We start from the raw sequence: 23,433 nt of genomic DNA, 5'->3' as shown, positions 1-23,433 counted from the left end.
AAACTCTTCCAGCTGAACCTCTGAATGTTTCAAAGCTCTGACACTGGAGACTCCTTCCAGAAAACATCACCATATCAACACTTAGACACGTTTTTACTCTATAAACGAGCGTCCACTTTATAATAACAATAACATATTACAGCCATAATTCCAAAAAAATTGGGATGCTGTGTAAAATGTAAATAAAAACAGAATTCAATGATTTGCAAATGTTTATATGTGTGTGTGTGTGTGTGTGTGTGTGTGTGTGTGTGTGTGTGTGTGTGTGTGTGTGTTTAAACTGAGACTTTCATGAAAAAATATTAGCTCATTTTGAATTTGATGGCAGCAACACATCTCAAAAACGTTGGGACGGGGCAACAAAAGACTGGAAAAGTAAGTGGTACTAAAAAGAAATGGCTGGAGGAACATTTTACAAATAATTAGGTTAATTGGCAACAGGTCAGTAAGATGATTGGGTATAAAAAGAACATCCCAGAGAGGTGGAGTCTCTCAGAAGTAAAGATGGACAGAAGTTCATCAATCTGTGAAAAACTGCATCTAGAAATTGTGGAACAATTTCAGAATAATGTTCCTCATCATAAAATTGCAAAGACTTTGAATATCTCATCATCTGCAGTGCATAATATAATCAAAAGATTCAGAGAATCTGGAGAAATCTCTGTATGCAAGAGATAAGGCTGAAAACTGACATTGGATGCCTGTGATCTTCAGGCCCTCAGGAGACACTGCATTAAAAGCAGATGTGTGTCTGTCATGGAAATCACTGTATGGGCTCAGGAACACTTCAGAAAACCATTGTCTGTGAAAACAGTTCATTACTGCATCCACAAATGCAAGTTAAAACTAGATATCAACAATTTCCAGAAACACCACCACCTTCTCTGGGCCCGAGCTCTTTTACGATGGACTGAGGTGAAGTGGAAAACTTTCCCGAGGTCTGATGAATCAAAAGTAGAAATTCTTTTTAGAAATCATGAACACCACATCCTCCAGGCTAAAGAGGAGAGGGACCATCCGGCTTGTTATTAGTGCACAGTTCAAAAGCCAGGATCTGTGATGGTATGAGGGTGCATTAGTGTGCATGACATGGGTAACTTGTACATCTGGGAAGGCATTATTAATGCTGAATGAGATATACACGTTTCAGAACAATTTGCTGCCATCCAAACAAAATCATTTTCAGGGAAGACCTTCCTTCTTTCAGCAAGACACTGTTAAACCACTTACTGCCTCTATTACAACAGTATGGCTTCATAGTAGAAGAGTATGGGTGCTAAACTGGCCTGTCTGCAGTCAAGACCTTTCACCATTTGAAAACATTTGGCACATCATGACACGAAAAATATGACAAAGATGACCTAGGATTGTTGAGCAGCTAGAATCCTATATCAGGAAAGAATGAGATAACATTCCTCTCCCAAAACTCCAGCAATTGGTCTCCTCAGTTCCCAAACATTTATGGACTGTTATTAAAAGAAGAGGTGATGCTACACAGTAGTAAACATGCCCCTGTCCCAACTGTTTTGAGACCTGTTGTTGCCATCAAATTCAAAATTTCCTTTTTTTTTCTTAAAATGGGACATGTTCTCAGTTTAAACATTTGATATGTGTTCTGTGTTCTGTTGTGAAAAATATATGGGTTTATGAGATTTGCAAATCATTGCATTCTGTTTTTATTTACATTTTACACAGCGTCCCAACTTTATTTGGAATTGGGGTTGTATAATCAGTGTATTAATATAAACCTGTGGTTTGCAGCTGCACTATTGTCAGAGCTGCTGTTCGAGAAAATTAATCAACACCTTCTGACCAATCAGAATCCAGAAATCAATATATCTGTGGAATAAATCTCAGGCTTGACTACAGTGGGGCAAAAAAGTATTTAGTCAGTCACCAATTGTGCAAGTTCTCCCACTTAAAAAGATGAGAGAGGCCTGTAATTTTCATCATAGGTACACTTCAACTATGAGAGACAAAATGAGAAAAAAAATCCAGAAAATCACATCGTCTGATTTTTAAAGAATTTATTTGCAAATTATGGTGGAAAATAAGTATTTGGTCAATAACAAAAGTTCATATCAATACTTTGTTATATACCCTTCGTTGGCAATGACAGAGGTCAAACGTTTTCTGTAAGTCTTCACAAGGTTTTCACACACTGTTGCTGGTATTTTGGCCTATTCCTCCATGCAGATCTCCTCTAGAGCAGTGATGTTTTGGGGCTGTCGCTGGGCAACACGGACTTTCAACTCCCTCCAAAGATTTTCTATGGGGTTGAGATCTGGAGACTGGCTAGGCCACTCCAGGACCTTGAAATGCTTCTTACGAAGCCACTCCTTCGTTGCCCGGGCGGTGTGTTTGGGATCATTGTCATGCTGAAAGACCCAGCCACGTTTCATCTTCAATGCTCTTGCTGATGGAAGGAGGTTTTCACTCAAAATCTCACGATACATGGCCCCATTCATTCTTTCCTTTACACGGATCAGTCGTCCTGGTCCCTTTGCAGAAAAACAGCCCCAAAGCATGATGTTTCCACCCCCATGCTTCACAGTAGGTATGGTGTTCTTTGGATGCAACTCAGCATTCTTTCTCCTCCAAACACGACAAGTTGAGTTTTTACCAAAAAGTTCTATTTTGGTTTATTCTGACCATATGACATTCTCCCAATCCTCTTCGGGATCATCCAAATGCTCTCTAGCAAACTTCAGACGGGCCTGGACATGTACTGGCTTAAGCAGGGGGACACGTCTGGCACTGCAGGATTTGAGTCCCTGGCGGCGTAGTGTGTTACTGATGGTAGCCTTTGTTACTTTGGTCCCAGCTCTCTGCAGGTCATTCACTAGGTCCCCCCGTGTGCTTCTGGGATTTTTTGCTCACCGTTCTTGTGATCATTTTGACCCCACGGGGTGAGATCTTGCATGGAGCCCCAGATCGAGGGAGATCATCAGTGGTCTTGTATGTCTTCCATTTTCTAATAATTGCTTCCACAGTTGATTTCTTCACACCAAGCTGCTTACCTATTGCAGATTCAGTCTTCCCAGCCTGGTGCAGGTCTACAATTTTGTTTCTGGTGTCCTTTGACAGCTCTTTGGTCTTGGCCATAGTGGAGTTTGGAGTGTGACTGTTTGAGGTTGTGGACAGGTGTCTTTTATACTGATAACGAGTTCAAACAGGTGCCATTAATACAGGTAAAGAGTGGAGGACAGAGGAGCCTCTTAAAGAAGTTGTTACAGGTCTGTGAGAGCCAGAAATCTTGCTTGTTTGTAGGTGACCAAATACTTATTTTACTGAGGAACTTACCAATTAATTCATTAAAAATCCTACAATGTGATTTCCTGGATTCTTTCCCCCCATTCTGTCTCTCATAGTTGAAATGTACCTATGATGAAAATTACAGGCCTCTCTCATCTTTTTAAGTGGGAGAACTTGCACAATTGGTGGCTGACTAAATACTTTTTTGCCCCACTGTATGTCTAAATTTCAGCAACCAATACATGATTAAGTCACATTTTTTTTTCCAAAAATGATTAAATATTTAACATTTTCAATCAATTCTCATCCCATTTCATGAAGTTAAATGTATGTTTGGTTGTTGTATATTGCAGACACGAAAGAATTCACACTAAAAAAGGCAGCAACATGAAGCCTCAGAGCGACCAACCTGACGACCTGGAGGATCTGGCAACCCTGGAAGTCCTCGATGAAGTACGATTTTTATTTCTCTGGCATGATCATACAATAAATCATACAGAACTGTCCTATCCATCTGTAGCACATTAAATCAGCTATATATAGCACAAGAAAATGAGAACGCAAGTACAGCCATGCTTACAACCCTGCCTGCTTCCTGCGTTTGCTGAACCTCCTCGCAGTGATGACGTCCTTCAGCAACCCCATTTTTAACCGTCAGATGACTGAATGAACAAAACACAGTTTAGAGAACAGGAACAGTTTCTGTGTGTTAAACTGCGTTCACAGTGATTTATGATCACATCAGTGTACTGAAAGATACAGATCACTCACATAGTTGCAGATGGATTTCCAGCATCCATTACAGGACCAGGCCAGGCTGTGAGGAATTGGATGCTCGCTTTATTTCTCACGTCCCTGCAGCGATAGAAGTAGATGATAGGACGAGACGCCGGGGAATCAGTCTCTGTTGGCCACAAACAGACAATGTGAGAGGGAAATGCTTTGACTGCTGCTTTCTTCCTGCTCTGATGCGCAAATTAGAAACAAAACAGCAGTGGGGTTAAATTAAATACAACTTAAGTTTAGTCCTGTTCAATTCATGACCAAAAAGAGATCTGAATACAATACAATTTTTAATTACATTTGATAATATGAAAGTGTTCTTTTCCATTTTTTTTAAATCACGTGTTGATTCCAGGGAGCCACTTAATTAACACAATTATACAACCCCGATTCCAAAAAAGTTGGGACAAAGTACAAATTGTAAATAAAAACGGAATGCAATGATGTGGAAGTTACAAAATTCCATATTTTATTCTGAATAGAACATAGATGACATATCAAATGTTTAAACTGAGAAAATGTATCATTTAAAGAGAAAAATTAGGTGATTGTAAATTTGATTACAACAACACATCTCAAAGTCTCACATCTCAAACAAGGCCATGTTTACCACTGTGAGACATCCCCTTTTCTCTTTACAACAGTCTGTAAACATCTGGGGACTGAGGAGACAAGTTGCTCAAGTTTAGGGATAGGAAAGTTAACCCATTCTTGTCTAATGTAGGATTCTAGTTGCTCAACTGTCTTAGGTCTTTTTTTGTCGTATCTTCCGTTTTATGATGCGCCAAATGTTTCCTATGGGTGAAAGATCTGGACTGCAGGCTGGCCAGTTCAGTACCCGGACCCTTCTTCTACCCAGCCATGATGCTGTAATTGATGCAGTATGTGGTTTGGCATTGTCATGTTGGAAAATGCAAGGTCTTCCCTGAAAGAGACGTTGTCTGGATGGGAGCATATGTTGCTCTAGAACCTGGATATACCTTTCAGCATTGATGCTGTCTTTCCAGATGTGTAAGCTGCCCATGCCACATGCACTAATGCAACCCCATACCATCAGAGATGCAGGCTTCTGAACTGAGCACGGATAACAACTTGGGTCGTCCTTCTCCTCTTTAGTCCGAATGACACGGCGTCCCTGATTTCCATAAAGAACTTCAAATTTTGATTCATCTGACCACAGAACAGTTTTCCACTTTGCCACAGTCCATTTTAAATGAGCCTTGGCCCAGAGAAGACGTCTGCTCTTCTGGATCGTGTTTAGATACAGCTTCTTCTTTGAACTATAGAGTTTTAGCTGGCAACGGCGGATGGCACGGTGAATTGTGTTCACAGATAATGTTCTCTGGAAATATTCCTGAGCCCATTTTGTGATTTCCAATACAGAAGCATGCCTGTATGTGATGCAGTGCCATCTAAGGGCCCGAAGATCACAGGCACCCCGTATGATTTTCCGGCCTTGACCCTTACGCACAGAGATTCTTCCAGATTCTCTGAATCTTTTGATGATATTATGCACTGTAGATGATGATATGTTCAAACTCTTTGCAATTTTACACTGTCGAACTTCTTTCTGATTTTGCTCCACTATTTGTCAGCGCAGAATTAGGGGGATTGGTGATCCCCTTCCCATCTTTACTTCTGAGAGCTGCTGCCACTCCAAGATGCTCTTTTTATACCCAGTCATGTTAATGACCTATTGCTAATTGACCTAATGAGTTGCAATTTGGTCCTCCAGCTGTTCCTTTTTTGTACCTTTAACTTTTCCAGCCTCTTATTGCCCCTGTTCCAACTTTTTTGAGATGTGTTGCTGTCATGAAATTTCAAAATGTCTCACTTTCGACATTTGATATGCAGTCTATGTTCTATTGTGAATACAATATCAGTTTTTGAGATTTGTAAATTATTGCATTCCGTTTTTATTTACAATTTGTACTTTGTCCCAATTTTTTGGAATCGGGGTTGTATACAAAAAAAAAATGCATATTAACAAATAAATTATAAATGACTCATTATAAAACAAAGTCTTAGTGTCCATTTTTAATTTGCGCTAACAGTGCTGGCGCAAATTGTTACTCTCACTCAGGATCTTTCTACATTATTATTATTATTATTATTATTATTATTATTGTTGTTGTTGTTGTTGTCCTAATGTTTTATAGGATGCTATTTCTCCCTCAGTTTTCAACCAATCATCACCAAATTTCACATGAAGAATACCTTTGGGTTGAATTACGTTGCTATGACTTTTGGTGCTGATCTGGATCACTGAACCAGAATGATCCATGAAAAAGGGCTTTGTTTTTTTCTCACTAAGCATCATTCTATATCTCTTACCATTCCGGATCTATAGGGTATGGTGACCAGACATCCCGGTTTGTAAGAGCTAGGGCAAATCACTGTGACCATAGTCACACTCTCTATCTAGTTCTTCTCCTTCTTATTATTGTGGTTGGGGGCCGAAACACCCAGTGAAGGTTGGACACCACCTGATGACATCTGCCCCTGGCCTAAGGCTACAGCTACCTGCTAAGGTAGCTGAGGAAGGCACCCTTAAGTGTATTCAACAAGTCATCTCTGGGTTACCAGTGGCATCTAGGAATTAGACTAGATGACAACCGAGAAAGGTTGGTGACGCTGGAGAGACAGCTGACCTCCAGGAAAGACTGGCGCAGGCACACAGGGCTAGCAATCCTGTGAGCAGCACTCGTAAGAGGGAACCACCCAAAGTTACAAAGGAACCAAATGAACAACACCCCCAGAGTCTCCCAAGAGGGGGGGCGGAAGAGAGACTCAACGGGATGGACACACCAGTATCGGCCAGGACAAGAAACATGACTACGAGAAAGCTCAAGCAATCTACACTGACTGGAGTGGAGTACACTGTTAGGTGCCATTGTGGGAAGATCTGCAAAAGCACCAGAGGACTCAAGCAACACCAGAGTAGGTCCAAGTGCAGAACATCAGCAACTCAGGAGCAGTGCACAGACCCAGAGTCTGGTCAGATGATGGAGAACTACAGCCAGGAATCACCCCACAGTGCTGAAGATCTCTCCACACCTGAGCTGCCCCAGCACCAGAGACCAGTCCATATGAACCCCCCTCCAACCACTCCAATCCAATTGGCAAGGAGAGAGAGGATTAAATGGCCAAAGATGGCAGACAACAATGCTTGGATGCAGCTGGATGATGACCTCGATGGCATCCTGGAAGCAACTGCATCAGGCTCAGCACATAGGAAGATCAATGCACTGACAACCATAGTGTACAACCTCGCCAAGGAATGTTTTGGCACTATGGAGCAGAAAGGCCAGCCAAACAGGAGGGAGAGGGAGATTCATCGCCTGAGAAGTGAGATAAAGGTCCTTAACAAATGATTTAAGATCAGCTCACTGACCGAGAAGGAAGGTATTAAAGATCTAACAAGTAATCTGCGGGAACAACTGTGCAGGGTCAGGAGAGCAGAGCACCTCTGGAAGCAGTGTCGGAAAAAAGAGAAGAGGAGAGCTCGGTTTGTAAAAGACCCATACAGCTTCACGAAGTCTCTTCTTGGCCAACAAAAATCTGGCTCACTGTCCAGCTCAAAGGAGGAGGTTGAAGAGTTCCTTGTGGAAGCTTACAGTGACCCTCATAGGAGTCAGGGTCTAGGGGCCAACCACAATATCTCTAGGCCTGAGAAGCCAATAACTGAGTTGAATGCGAAGGAACCCACATGGCAAGAAGTTCAGGACGTCGTCCGCAAGGCCAAATCATCGGCTGCCCCTGGCCCAAGTGGTATACCATATAAGGTATACAAGAAATGCCCCAAGCTTCTTAAGAGGTTGTGGAAAATCATGAGGAAGATCTGGGCCAAGGGGACAATTCCACCAAGCTGGAAGTTAGCTGAGGGATGCTTTATCCCAAAAGAGGAGGGGTCCTCTGCAATCTCCCAGTTTAGAACAATCTCTCTTCTTAGCATAGAGTGTAAGATCTTCTTCTCTGTTCTGGCACAAAGAATTACCTCCTACATGACGCAAAACCACTATATCAACCCATCTATCCAGAAAGGTGGCATCCCAGGCTTTTCGGGCTGTCTGGAACACACCTCAATGATCAGCCAACTGATCCAAGAAGCAAAACGGAAGAAAAGCGACCTAACAGTCATCTGGCTAGACCTTGCCAATGCTTACAGGTCAATTCCACATGATCTCATCCAAGAAGGACTTGACCATTATTACATCCCTGTGGCAATCCGAGGCATGATCACCAACTACCTTGCAGGATTTCGACTCAGGTTTATATCGGCACTCTTTACTACCAGCTGGCTGGACCTCCAAAAGGGGATTCCAACAGGGTGCACTATCTCCCCCATCTTGTTCATTATGGGAATGAACCTACTGTTATCCACAGCAGAGGGCATAACCCGGGGCCCTAGATTGGAATCCGGTGTTGTGCAGCCAGTGCTGCGAGCATTCATGGATGACATCACAGTAACGACTGTGACGCATGTCCAAGCAAGATGGGTGCTGGAAACATTGGGCAGTGTTGCCTCCTGGGCAGGGATGCTGTTGAAAGCCAGGAAGTCCAGGAGCATGGTTATTAAGAAGGGCAGAGTCATCAGCAAGTTCAGCCTTCAAGTCCAGGGTGAGGTCATTCCATCCATCGAGGGGAACCCAGTAAAATGCCTGGGAAAGTGGTTTAATGCGTCACTGACGGATGGTGCCAATGTTGCTGAGGCGGTGAAGCAAACCGAGGAATGGCTGAAGTAGATTGATAAGTCTTTACTCCCGGGCAAGTTTAAGACCTGGCTGTATCAACATGGCCTCTTGCCCAGGCTCCTTTGGCTATTCACGGTCTATGAGTTTCCCATGTCTACCACCGAGGTCATTGAGAGGAGGACCAACAAGCACCTGCGGAGGTGGCTGGGCATTCCCCCAAGTTTCTCATCAGTGGGCCTTTACATCAGGTCTGGTCAACTGCAACTCCCCCTGTCATCAGTAGTTGAGGAGTACAAGGTGGCAAAATGCAGAGTTGTCCTAAGTCTGAGGGACTCCAACGATGACCTCATCAGACAAGCTGGCATGACAACCAGGTCTGGATGCAAGTGGGTTGCCAACGCAGCTGTGGAACAGGCAGTCAGTTCCCTGAAGTTGCGGGATATAGTTGGCAACCAGTACATCCACTGACAAGGCTTTGGCTCTGCACAATTTCAAACCTGGGGAGGTGCAAATACAAGAACCAGGCGAGGCATGGTGCAGGCGGAAGTGAGGAGCAGGGAGGAGGAGAAACGAGTAGCTAGAGCGGTGCAGCAAGGTTCCCAGGGGGCCTGGACAAAATGGGATTTGCCCAGGTGCAAAGTCACATGGAGGGATCTGTGGCGCCTGGAACCCTATCACATCTCCTTCCTCTTGCGGTCTGTTTATGACACCCTCCCCTCCCCAGTACATCTGCACACATGGGGGCTAAGAGAGAATCCGCTTTGTAAGCTGTGCGGCCAGAGGGGGACCTTGGCCCATATACTGTCTGGGTGCAAAACATCTTTAACCCAGGGGCAGTATAGGTGGCACCACGACAAAGTACTCCTCTCATTGGCTGACACCATAGAGCGGGAGAGGGTCAAGAAGAGACCAGCTCACACAACCGCACAGAGAGCCATCACCTTCCTTAAGGAAGAAGTTAGGCCCACCAAAAGGAAAAGACCCAGCATTCTTCACGCCGCAAGTTCCTGGGAGATGAGGGTGGATCTTGGGAGGAGGCTGCAGTTTCCTGAGGTGGTGCAAACAACCCTCCGACCTGACATAGTGCTATGGTCAACCAAGGACCAGAAGATAATCCTGGTTGAACTGACAGTGCCATGGAGGCCCATGAAAGGAAGGCTGCAAAATACCAACAGCTGGCCCAAGACTGCCGAGACAGAGGCTGGCAGGCATGGGTCTTCCCTGTGGAGATAGGGTGCAGGGGCTTTCCAGCAAGGTCTGTATGGAGTTTCCTTTCTGCCATAGGGATGGATGAGCAGAGTAAGAAGCAAGCAGCTCGCCGGATGGGGGAGGAGGCGGAATGTGCCTCATGCTGGATTTGGAGCAAGAGAGAGGAGGGAAGCTGGAAGCCAGGGGCAGATGGGCAGTGAGCTGGCCACTCACTGTGGGCCCACCAACTGGAGGGTGTTGTGGTTGGGGGCCAAAACACCCAGTGAAGGTTGGACACCACCTGATGACATCTGCCCCTGGCCTAAGGCTACAGCTACCTGCTAAGGTAGCTGAGGAAGGCAACCTTAAGTGTATTCAACAAGTTATTCCCCTAACATTTTTTAGGACACTATTTCTCCCTCAGTTTTCAACCAATCATCACCAAATTTCACATGAAGAAGAATACCTCTGGGCTGAATTATATTGCTATGACTTTTGGTGCTGATCTGGATCACTGAACCGGAATGATCCATGAAAAATGGGATTTTTTCAATCACTTATAACTGTCAATTGTCATGATTTTTTAATAGGTTTTTATTTATTTATTTACTTTATTCAGGGGAGCATGGTGCAACTTTTCCTCACTAAACTTCATTCTCTATCTCTAACCATTCTGGATCTACTGGGTACGGTGACCAGACGTCCCGGTTTGTAACAGCTAGCGCAAATTACTGTGACTAATCACAGTCTCTATCTAGTTTCCAAGATGAATGTACTTTTTCATGGCATAAAACTCCTAGCACTATTATTATTTTTATTTTTGTTTTGTTTATCCCCTTCAGACACAAGGAAAAATGCTATGGAACTTCATGTGTACAATTGTACACATTATGTCCAAAGGGGTTATTTTTGCAGTATTTAGTGCCTTTCTCACTCCCAGAGTCACTTAACAAACAGATTTTTTAAAATAAATGCACAACCATAAACAAATGACGACATTAATAACAAAAGCCTTAAAATTATAAACATAAAACATTACCTTATTTGTTTATTTATTTATTACTATTTGCTTTTTAAGTTATTTAATTTCTTTTTTTATTGGTTTGTTTGTTTGTTTGTTTACTTGCTTTTTGATCAGCTTGTTTTATGTTATTGTTTCTTACATTTTTTTTGTTTTATATTGTTAAACCTCCAATATTTGCAACAGAAAACAAAATAAACGAACTTAAGAATAAATTAAAAAATGCAACCCCAAATCAGAAAAAGTTGGAACAGTATAGAAAATACATATAAAACAAAGCAATGATTTTTAAATTGATTTTGACTTGTATTTCATTGCAGACAGAACGAACTCAAGATATTTCATGTTTTGTTGGTCAACTTCATTTCACTTGTTAATATACATCCATTCCTGTGTTTTAGTCCTGCAACACATTCCAAAAAAGTTGGGATGGGAGAAATTTCGGGCTAGTAATGAGGTAAAACAATTAAATAACGATGTGATTTGAAACAGGTGACGTCAACAGGTGACTGTAATCATGATTTTGTACAAAATCAATATCCAGGAAAGGCCTAGTGTTTGAAGAGCAAAGATGGGCCGAGAATCTCCAGTTTGTCAACAAATGCGTGAGAAAATTACTGAAAAGTTTAAAAACAATGTTCCTCAAAGACAGATAGGAAGGGATTTGGATATTTCACCCTCTACGGTGCATGATATCATTAAACCATTCAGGGAATCTGGAGGAATTTCGGTGTATAAAAGGCAAAGGGCTCAAGCCTAATCTGAACCCTTGTGATCTCCGATCCCTCAGACAGCAGTGCATCAAGAACCATCATTCATCTATAGCTGATAGAACCACATGGGCTTGGAATTACTCTGGCTAATGTTTGTCAAGCTACAATACGGAGTTACATCAACAAATACCAGTTAAAACTTTCCTGTGCAAAAAGAAAGCCTTATTAATTGTGTCCAGAAGCGCCGTCGACTTCTCTGGGCTCGTAGGTATCTGGGATGGACCATCACACAGTGGAAACATGTAGTGTGGTCAGACGAATCAGTATTCCAGGTCTTTTTTGAAAAAAATGGATGCCATGTCCTTCAGAGAAAAGACAAAAAGGACCATCCAAACTGTTACCAGGAACAAGTCCAAAAGTCAGGGTGTGTCATGGTATGGGGTTGTGTCAGTGCCCTTGGCAAAGGTAACTTACACTTTTGTGATGGGGCATTAATGCAGAAAAATACACTGAGATTTTGGAGCAACATGTGCTGCCTTCAAGATGACGTCTTTTCCAGGGAGATTTCAACAAGACAATGCAAAACCACATTCTGCTCACATTACAAAGGCGTGGCTGTGGAAGAAGAGGGTGTGTCCCCTCTGTCCACAATAGAGAATGTGTGGAGAATTTGGAAAGGAAAAATATGACAGTGACGACCCCGTACTGTTACACACCTTAAGACCTGTTTGTAAGAAGAATGGGGCAAAATAAGACCTGAAACACTTCGTCACTTGGTGTCTTCAGTCCCTGAACATCTTTTAAGTGCTGTGAGAAGGAATGGAGACATTATAAAGTGGGAAATGCTTTACTGTTCCAACATTTTTTTTTAAATGTGTTGCAAGAATCAAAAGTGAAATGAGTATTTATTTTGGAAATAAAATAAAATTCACGAGATAAAATATAAATAATGTGCTGTTGTATTGTTTTGAGTGTAATACAGGTCAAAGATTATTTACAAATCATTGTTTTTGGTTTTAATTTCAATTTCAACATACCGTATCAACTTTTTTCTGATTTGGGGTTGTAGTTAAGCAAAGAGATGGATAGATAATTGATTGATTGATTGATTGATTGATTGATTGATTGATTGATTGATCTTTCATTTTGTATCTTTTTATTTATTATTTTACTTATTTTCTTTGTGTATTTCATAGCCATGATGTTTCATTCATTTTGAATTGTTCTCAGTAAACACACTGCGTGCTACATGACGAACAGAAAGCGAGGTTTACACACATGTCTGGTGCAGATGTGGTCATTGTGAAAGATCATGTCATGCAGTGTGTGTGTGTGTGTGTGTGTGTGTGTGTGTGTGTAAAACATGTTTGTCTCTCCATTAGAACACAGTGACAGAGCATCTGCAGAAGCGCTATGCTAACGAGCAGATCTACACATACGTGGGAGACATCCTTATTGCTGTCAACCCCTTCCATGAGATTGATCTGTACACTCCTGAGGTGCGTGTGTGTGTGTGTATTTGTGTGTATGTGCTACTATGCATTAAAAACTAGACCTTCTCCATATTTCATTATAGATAACATCAGCCTCTTTCTCTCTCTCTCCCTCTCTCTCTTCATTCAACATTTAATCTCATTTCATTTCCTTCTTGAAAATGAAGTTTAACATTATAATAATTTACATTCACGTGCCATATTTGTATTGTCTTTTAATATTATTGATTTTATATATAAATATATATTTATTGTTTTACCCATACTTTCCTCTCTTAGCACTCAAAGATGTACATTGAGGCCAAACGCACAGTAAATCCTCCTCACATATTCGCCATTGCTGACGTCGCCTACCAGTCCATGGTGTCCTACAACACTGATCAGGTGATTTAAAGCCACTAGTGATAAATCACGACTGAAAAGAATAACAGGACTGCAAGAAGGCTTGTGAAAGGAAGCAAGCAACACTGCACTTATTAGCATCAGATCAGACTTCCAGGAGTCATTGATTGTCCATGTTAAAGGATTTTGATGTGTATCAAAAAAATTTTACTAAAGATTAATTTATAATGAAAGTCTAAGGGCAGCTGTTGAATTCCATCGATAAAGAAGTAAAATCTGTGACTGTATGACACAAAAGTAAAAATATAGCTGTTAAACTCCAACTCTAAAGATAGCTAAATGAGACAGACCTGAGAGAAAGTCTTATTAAAGCTCGTCTTATTTAGACATGGTACGACATCACTGGTTCTGATACTGATACAGAAACTGTGAGAATCAGATGATATCCGTCCCATATTATTTACTTTAAACTTCTAAGTTTTACATTTTTTTAATGGTGCAGTTTTCAGTTAAACTCTTTCATGCAAAAATCACTTACACTGTAAATATAACACATATAATTCAGTATAAATATAATAAAACCAATCCTAACTAGTGTAAAAAACAGTCAAGTTTATAAGTAAACATTTCTAGTTCTTTTCCAAATCCACTTCCAAACTTTTTGTTATTTCTTACAGGATCTGATATGTTTTTTTTTTCTTTCTGATATCTGATCCACCATTTTTTTGCTGATATCCATGCCATCTGTAGAAAAAAGGAGTTCTAGTTAATTTACACCTACATAAAGGGTTTGTGGTATCCAGCACACACACCATCGCAAATTCTTTCCTCCCACATCTAAAGGACAAAAAAAAACAGTCCCATGTCTAAAAGGACAAAAAAATAGTCCCATTTCTAAAATGACAAAAAGGTCCCATGTCTAAAAGAACAAAAAATGGTCCCATCTCTAAAAGAACACAAAAATAGTCCTGTGTCTAAAAGGACAAAATAATAGTCTCTTGTATTAAAGGACAAAAAAATAGTCCCATGCCCAAAAGGACAAAAACATAGTCCCATGTCTAAGAGGACAAAAAATAGTCCATGTCTAAAAGGACAAACAATAGTCCCATTTCTAAAATGACAAAAAAAAATGGTCCCATCTCTAAAAGAACAAAAAAATAGTCCTGTGTCAAAAACGACAAAAAAGTCCCATTTCTAAAAGGACAAAATAATAGCCACATATCTTAAAAGACAAAAAAAAAAAGTCCATGGCCAAAAGGACAGAAGATAATCCCATGTCTAAAGTGTCAAAAAATAGTCCCATGTCTAAAAGGAGAAAAACATGTCTTAAAGGATAAAAAAGTCCCTGCCTAAAAGGACAAAATATTAGTCCATGTATAAAAAGACAAAAAAAAGTTCATGTCTAAAAGGACAAAACATAGTGCATCTCTAAAAGGACAAAACATAGTCCCATCTCTAAAAGGACAAAACATAGTCCCATGTATAAAAGGACAAAAGATAGTCCCATGTCTAAAAGGGGGAAAAATATTCCTATTTCTAAAAGGAAGAAAAAAAATTCCCATGTCTAAATGGACCAAAATAGTCCATATCTAAAAAGACAACAAAAAGCTCCTGTCTAAAAGGGGGAAAATATAATCCATGTCCAAAAGGGGAAAAAAATAGTCCCATGTCTCAAAGGACAAAAGAATCCCCATGTTTAAAAGGAAAAAATGTCCATGCCTAACTGGACATAAAAAAGTCCCATCTCTAAAAGGACAAAAGAATTTCCATTTTTTAAAGGAAAAAAAAAATAGTCCATGCCTAAATGCACATACAAAATAGTTCCATGTCTAAAAGGAAAAAAATATATAGTTCACCTAAAAGGACAGATGTAGAAGAATGAATAAAACAGTCCCTCAGAAGAAATGTCTGTGTATTATTAGATGTTTATGAAGAGAATTCAGCAGCTGCCCTCAGACTGTTACTATAAGAGAGTTTGGAGCAAACAGTGTTCCTGTCCAGATGCTGTAGATCAGATTAAACCCCTTTAACATTAGTGGTGTGGATGAGCACTGATGGCTTGTCTTCTTCTTCATGTGCAGTGTATTGTGATCAGTGGAGAAAGTGGTGCGGGGAAGACAGAAAGCGCTCACCTCCTGGTCCAGCAGCTCACCGTCCTTGGCAAGGTCTCATCACATCTTTTACTTCAATTTAATACATTTTAATAACACATTTGCTGTTTTATAAAACATGAACACAATGTTTATGAATGAGATATAAAGGCTTTACATAGAGTGGAGGTGTTACTGAAGTTCATATCTACGTTATAAGCAGTGTTCCTGATGCTGACTGTTATTAAAGAGCTCCTCACTGAAGCTCGCCAATCAAAAGTGTTGTTAACAGGCAAACAACCGGACTCTCCAAGAGAAGATCCTGCTCGTGAACAACCTCATCGATGCATTCGGAAATGCCTGCACGGCCATCAACAGTAACTCCAGCCGCTTTGGGAAGTATCTGGAGATGAAGTTCACGTGTGGAGGAATGGTGGTGGGAGCTCAGATCTTTGAGTACCTGCTGGAGAAATCCCGCGTCGTTCACCAGGCTGCGTGAGCTTCATTCCTGAATTATTCTTGTTTTAATAAAAAGTGACTAAAATGAAAAAAAGGGTACTGAACATCATTCTCCATCATTTCCTTTTTTAAAAGTAAAAATGTAGATGTGACCCCAGTAGAGGGGATGTTGGGGTGTAAATTGATTTTCTTTCAGATGAAACACGAAGCTGCACTACTTAAGAGTGAAGTGTTTTAAAGGAACTGCGTGAATAGTACAATTAGGCGAGTCATTCATCCAGCGCCAGTGCCAAAATCACTCTGAGGCCAAAGCAAAAACATGGAGGATAATTACAGAGGCAACACGCAGTAATTAGAAATCTGCAGATTGATGCAGATTACACAAAGCCGTGTTACTTTCCCAAATGTATATACAGTTTAGGTCCATAAGTATTTGGACAGCGACACAATTTAGGTAACTTTGTCTCTGTGCACCACCACAGTGGATTTGAAACAAAGTCATGAAGATATGATTGATATAACAGTATATTAGTGTGAATATATGGGGAAAAAAAACATGACGGGGGGTATTCTGAGGAAAATAATTTAGAATTTCTGAGGAAAAAAAACCCCCACAGAAATTCCAGGATTAAAAATTCCGGGGGGGGGGGGGGGGGAATCTCTGAAAAATTGTATTTTTGTCAAAGAACCACATCGCTTCACTTTGCAAGGTTGGATCAACATCATCACACCACAAACACCACGACTGAGCTGAGAGGAATTTCTCAGATTAAAGTCATACATTAACAACAAAAAACCTGGATATTCTCCAAGATTAGAAAATCGTAAAATTGTGAAAAAAAAACTTTTGGGATAAAAATTCAGAAATTCCAAAATTACAAAAATTTCATCACAAATTTATGAAAAAAAAAATTCTCATGCATCCTGCTTGCTGGCTGCAGTGCATTCTGAGAAAGGTAGTTAAAATCTCTTAGAGCTTTATTCTTTTATATTATATAGACTCGAGTGTTTTACTGGGAAATACACCGCTCGTATTTTTCATCCAAGCTCCATCCGGGACATGGAGAACCAAAACTGTGACATAAATCTCTATATGTCACTCGTGAGGAAATTGATGAATTGTTTTGATAAATTTGGGGATTTTTTGTTTGTGAATGTGTCGATATAATAAAAAAGAAAATTTCACCTTGGATTGAAGATATGAAGTTTATCTTCTCATGTTGAAAAACTTGCATTTTTCAGATGAAATACATCACGGATCTGAGTGAGATATTTAAATAATATTGTCTGGTGTTGAGTGGTATATCAGATATATTCCATTCAGCTATCATGGTACTGAACGAGTCGAAGATGAATAGCTGAATGGAATATATCTGATATACCATGAAAGAAGCCAGAAAATATTATAATTATTATTATTATACATACAGTGGTGCTTGAAAGTTTGTGAACCCTTTAGAATTTTCTATATTTCTGCATAAATATGACCTAAAACATCATCAGATTTTCACACAAGTCCTAAAAGTAGATAAAGAGAACCCAGTTAAACAAATGAGACAAAAACATTATACTTGGTCATTTATTTATTGAGGAAAATTATCCAATATTACATATCTGTGAGTGGCAAAAGTATGTGAACCTTTGCTTTCAGTATCTGGTGTGACCCCCTTGTGCAGCAATAACTGCAACTAAATGTTTCCAGTAACTGTTGATCAGTCCTGCACACCGGCTTGGAGGAATTTTAGCCCATTCCTCTGTACAGACCAGCTTCAACTCTGGGATGTTGGTGGGTTTCCTCACATGAACTGCTCGCTTCAGGTCCTTCCACAACATTTCGATTGGATTAAGGTCAGGACTTTGACTTGGCCATTCCAAAACATGAACTTTAGTCTTCTTTAACCATTCTTTGGTAGAACGACTTGTGTGCTTAGGGTCGATGTCTTGCTGCATGACCCACCTTCTCTTGAGATTCAGTTCATGGACAGATGTCCTGACATTTTCCTTTAGAATTCGCTGGTATAGTTCAGAATTCATTGTTCCATCAATGATGGCAAGCCGTCCTGGCCCAGATGCAGCAAAACAGGCCCAAACCACGATACTACCACCACCATGTTTCGCGGATGGGATAAGGTTCTTATGCTGGAATGCAGTGTTTTCCTTTCTCCAAACATAACGCTTCTCATTTAAACCAAAAAGTTCTATTTTGGTCTCATCTGTCCACAAAACATTTTTCCAATAGCCTTCTGGCTTGTCCACATGATCTTTAGCAAACTGCAGATGAGCAGCAATGTTCTTTTTGGAGAGCAGTGGCTTTCTCCTTGCAACCCTGCCATGCACTCCATTGTTGTTCAGTGTTCTCCTGATGGTGGACTCATGAACATTAACATTAGCCAATGTGAGAGAGGCCTTCAGTTGCTTAGAAGTTACCCTGGAGTCCTTTGTGACTTCGTCGACTATTACATGCCTTGCTCTTGGAGTGATCTTTGTTGGTCGACCACTCCTGAGGAGGGTAACAATGGTCTTGAATTTCCTCCATTTGTACATAGTCTGTCTGACTGTGGATTGGTGGAGTCCAAACTCTTTAGAGATGGTTTTGTAACCTTTTCCAGCCTGATGAGCATCAACAACACTTTTTCTGAGGTCCTCAGAAATCTCCTTTGTTCGTGCCATGATACACTTCCACAAACATGTGTTGTGAAGATCAGACTTTGATAGATCCCTGTTCTTTAAATAAAACAGGGTGCCCACTCACACCTGATTGTCATCCCATTGATTGAAAACACCTGACTCTAATTTCACCTTCAAATTCACTGTTAATCCTAAAGGTTCACATACTTTTGCCACTCACAGATATGTAACCCTGGATCATTTTCCTCAATAAATAAATGAGCAAGTATAATATTTTTGTCTCATTTGTTTAACTGGGTTCTCTTTATCTACTTTTAGGACTTGTGTGAAAATCTGATGATGTTTTAGGTCATATTTATGCAGAAATATAGAAAATTCTAAAGGGTTCACAAACTTTCAAGCACCACTGTACACACACTCTTCATATCAGCATTCTCACCTTCCAGCCAATGTACCATTCATCAGTGGTGTTAGCGAAGGCCAGTGCTAGTGCAATCAAGAGCAAGTAGCACAGGCTAACAAGTGAGAAACTAAGATTTCTGTCTCTAGACTCTTCTTCCATGCTTGCTACAGTATTTTTCACTCAGGCTTAACCCTCTGGGGTTGAGAGCTTTGCCGGCAAAGCTCAACAGGTTTAGAATGAGCAGGTCATGTATTTGGATAAATATCTTGAGTTTTTCATCATACAAGCATGATAAACATATTGACAGAAACTTTATACTTTACACATTCCTGTGTGCCCACTGACAAATAATATTATAGTTTTTAAATTACTTAAATTAGATGAAACATAAAACTTGTCACCTTCCTCAGTCACACCGGAGTCAGAGCACTGAGCGCGCACTTACACATTCATAAAAGACTGTCCACATGGTAACGGCATGATAATCACTTTCACTCTTTCAGTATCGATTGGTTTCTCTTTTGCAGTGGGAACGCCCACCGTAAACAGGATAAAATCTGTCAGCCATAGTTTAGGATATTTGGAGGTAAAACTTGTTGTGAAATAGCACACGTATTTTATGCACTTTGGATAATTCAGGACAGCAATTCAATTCATGATTCATTTCATGATTCAGGACAGCGATTCAATTCAATCTTGAGAACTGCAACACTGATGAGTGGCGACTTTTTTTTTTTTACTTCGACTCGATCCAGCCAAAGATCAGCTCGAGTGAGTGTAAATATTTCTTCTATTTCTGATGAGCAGATCGGTTGATATGCGTGTGCTGTAGTGCACACACAGGAAAAATGACTGAGCAATTTTTCCAGAGTTAAAAGTCTTTTCCTCAAAAATAGTTAATTTTGCTCGATTTTGAGTTTAGAGAGTAAAATTTTGAGTTGGACTGGGAGCAAAATTACAGAGTAAATGTTTACCAGGGTAATAGAGTCAGTTGTGGCTCTGAACTGAGTATAATAGTACAAGAGTTAATTTCAAAACACAGTGAACCGAGTCAAATGCCAAAATAAAGTCAAATAACAGATAAATGAAGATGTTGTAAAAAGCAGTTTTAGAGCTGTGTTGGAATGTGTGAAAAACATTACCTTACCCATTGGGACTTGACCTGATGGGATTAAAAGTTAATCTGATGGATTAAGAGTTGGCAGTGGGAGGGGTTTTCACTCTTCTCATTGAATGGAATGGAATTTTTACTCTTCTCATTGCATACCCCTCCCAATGCCAACCCTTTATTCCAAAACAATAGGACATACATTTTTTGATGGTCAATTAATTTTTCAAATCAATGGAGCAGATTTAAGTTTTTGTGCTTGATCCATTCCTAAGACTGAACAGAATCACCTCAAGTGACCAAAACTGTTCATCACAATGAGTAAGGTCATATTTTTTCACACATTCCAACACAGTTCTAAAACTTCTTTTTACAACATCTTCATCTCATCTCATTATAAATAAATTTCCAGTATCGTCTTCATTTTTATTATACTGTCGCTTTCATTTTTGTACTTTTCACTTTCCTTTTTCCGGTTTTTTTTTTCCGGTTTTTTCTCTTTCTTTTTTCGGAAGAACCCCGAGACCGGAAGCTTTCTTTTTTTCTCCTCCACAAGCGGAGGCCATCTGATCTGCTTTAATATCAACAGATCTTCATTTAAGGTACGTGAATCTTTTCATCATGGCACACCTTCAGCCTGTTCAGTGTGCTGAGTGCAGGATGTTTAGTCATTCTTCCTCCGTCACTAGCGATAGCTCTATTAGCTTTACTTGTGATAAGTGCAGATTAGTTAGCTCTCTGACGGAGAAGATTTCAGTGCTAGAAGCACGTGTCCAGGCTTTAGAGCAGGTTAGTGAGCGTGAGAACAGTGTAGTTTCTGTTAGGGAAAGTCTGGACGCCCTAGGTGGAGTTAGCAATCCTCCAACTCCGGCATTAGAGCCCTTACAGCGGGGCGAATGGGTGACGGCTCGGCGGCATAAGCGTAGAGCCAAAGCTACCGCTGAGGCTCGCCCACGGGAGCACCACTCCTCTCCGCGTCACGTGTCGAACAGGTTTGCTCTCCTTAGTGATGCACCCACTGAGAAACCTGAAAGAGCTCTGGTTATAGGGGACTCTATCATACGGCATGTGAAATTAGCTCAGCCTTTAGGGGCACCAGCAGCTTTAGTCAGGTGTATACCGGGAGCCAGGGCGCCGGACATAGCAGGTAATCTTAGGGTCCTAGGCAAGCATAGGTTCTCAAAGATAGTTATCCATGCAGGAGCTAATGATATACGCCTTCGTCAGTCTGAGGTTACTAAGAGTAACTTTGTAGAGGTGTTTAAATTAGCGAAGGCGATGTCCGATGCTGTAGTATGCTCTGGCCCCATCCCAATGCGGCGTGGCGATGTAGCTTACAGCAGGTTATGGTCGCTGAACTGCTGGCTGTCCAGGTGGTGCTCTGAAAACAGTGTGGGCTTTATAGATAATTGGGCTAATTTTGAGGGCACTGCTGGCCTGTTAGGGCGGGACGGTATCCATCCCACTCGGGAAGGTGCTGCTCTCATTTCCTGCAGCATAGGTCATAGTCTCAGAACAGGCCTAGTTAATTTCTGACAATCCAGAGCCAAGGCCAGGGAGCAGATGAACAGGCTAAACCGACTGTCTGCTAGCTGCACAGAGTCGTCACTCAGGGCCCACTACATCGAGACTGTGTCTGTTCCCCGAGCTCAACAAAAAGGTAGAAATTTTCAGAGAGTTTGTTCCAGTAACCTAATCAATATAAAATTAGATCAGACTGACTGTACAGCTGCTGCCAGCACCTTTGATCTAAAGGTGGGGCTATTAAATATTAGATCTCTTACATCTAAAGCGCTAATGGTTAATGAACTCATTACTGATCAGGAGTTTAATGTACTGTGTTTAACAGAAACATGGATTAAGCCAAATGAATATATAGCATTAAATGAAGCGAGTCCTCCTGGATACAGTTATATACACCAGCCTCGTCTAACTGGCAGAGGAGGAGGCGTCGCGGTTATTTATAACGATTATCTAGGTGTAACACACAAACCTGGTTATAAATTTAATACATTTGAAGTTCTTCATACTCATATAATGTATGTAGCCTCAAAAAATAAGTCTACCCAGTTAATTCCATTGCTTATTATTTACAGGCCCCCGGGGCCATATTCTGAGTTTCTTTCTGAATTTGCAGATTTTATCTCAGATTTGGTTATTTCCTTAGACAAAGCTTTAGTTGTCGGAGATTTTAATATTCACTTTGATAACCCAGAAGACCCTTTAAAAACAGCGTTTGTGTCCATCTTAGATTCAGTCGGGATTAAGCAGAATGTCATAGGACCGACCCATAATGGTGGTCACACCCTTGATCTAATACTAACATTCAGATTAAACGTAGACAATATAGTCATACTTCCACAGTCTGAAGTTATCTCAGATCATTGTCTCATCTCATTCAAAATATGTCTGAGTAATAATATATGCACCTCACCACGCTACTGTATTAAACGTACTTTCACGTCAACTACTGCACAGAGCTTTATAAATGATCTCCCAGAGTTATCAACTTTGATTGGGTCATTGTCAGCCCCTGCAGAACTCGATCAGGCAACTGAATGCTTAGAGTCAACATTCCGCCATACTTTAGATAATGTAGCTCCTCTAAAAAGGAAAATGGTCAGAGACAAAAAATTAGCACCCTGGTATAATGATGACACTCGCACATTAAAACAGACCACTCGAAAATTGGAACGTAAATGGCGTCAAACAAAATTGGTAGTGTTCAAATTGGCGTGGAAGGAGAGCTTCCTGAAGTATAAAAAAGCTCTTAGTGCTGCGAGATCAACATATCTCTCCTCCCTAATAGAAGATAACAAAAATAATCCTAGATTCCTATTTAATACTGTAGCAAAATTAACCAGGAATAAGTCCACTATCAACACATGCACACCTGCAGTATGTAGTAGCAACGACTTCATGAATTTTTTTAATGACAAAATTGAGAATATCCGACAAAAAATTCAAACTACTAATTTAAGGTTAGACAATGAAAGCGACCTTGTAGTTAACAATATAACTGTATCAGATCATCAGTTAGAATGTTTTACTCCCCTAAAAGAAACTGAATTACTCTCATTAATCTCTACATCAAAAGCCTCAACTTGCGTACTAGATCCCTTACCGACACATCTATTCAAACAGATAATACCTGAAGTAATTGAACCGCTTCTAAAAATAATAAATTCTTCTCTTATGATTGGCTATGTACCCAAATCCTTTAAACTAGCAGTTATCAAACCCCTGATTAAAAAAC

General features: G+C 40.5%; 1 protein-coding gene across 1 annotated transcript in view; it reads left to right on the top strand.

The window, feature by feature from the left end:
- The window catches only part of myo3a (myosin IIIA), a 336,500-nt gene that overhangs the window by 188,640 nt on the left and 124,427 nt on the right, over positions 1-23,433 (top strand). The window contains exons 10-14 of the mRNA XM_060920858.1: positions 3,609-3,708; positions 13,037-13,153; positions 13,427-13,531; positions 15,571-15,654; positions 15,872-16,074. Coding sequence (XP_060776841.1) covers positions 3,609-3,708; positions 13,037-13,153; positions 13,427-13,531; positions 15,571-15,654; positions 15,872-16,074 — 609 coding nt within the window. The remainder of the gene's footprint in view (positions 1-3,608; positions 3,709-13,036; positions 13,154-13,426; positions 13,532-15,570; positions 15,655-15,871; positions 16,075-23,433) is intronic.

Source organism: Neoarius graeffei, chromosome 5 (assembly GCF_027579695.1).
Source record: "Neoarius graeffei isolate fNeoGra1 chromosome 5, fNeoGra1.pri, whole genome shotgun sequence".
Classification (NCBI taxonomy): Eukaryota; Metazoa; Chordata; class Actinopteri; order Siluriformes; family Ariidae; genus Neoarius; species Neoarius graeffei.
The sequence above is the reverse complement of the archived record's forward strand: the minus strand, read 5'-3'. Positions and strand labels throughout refer to the sequence as shown.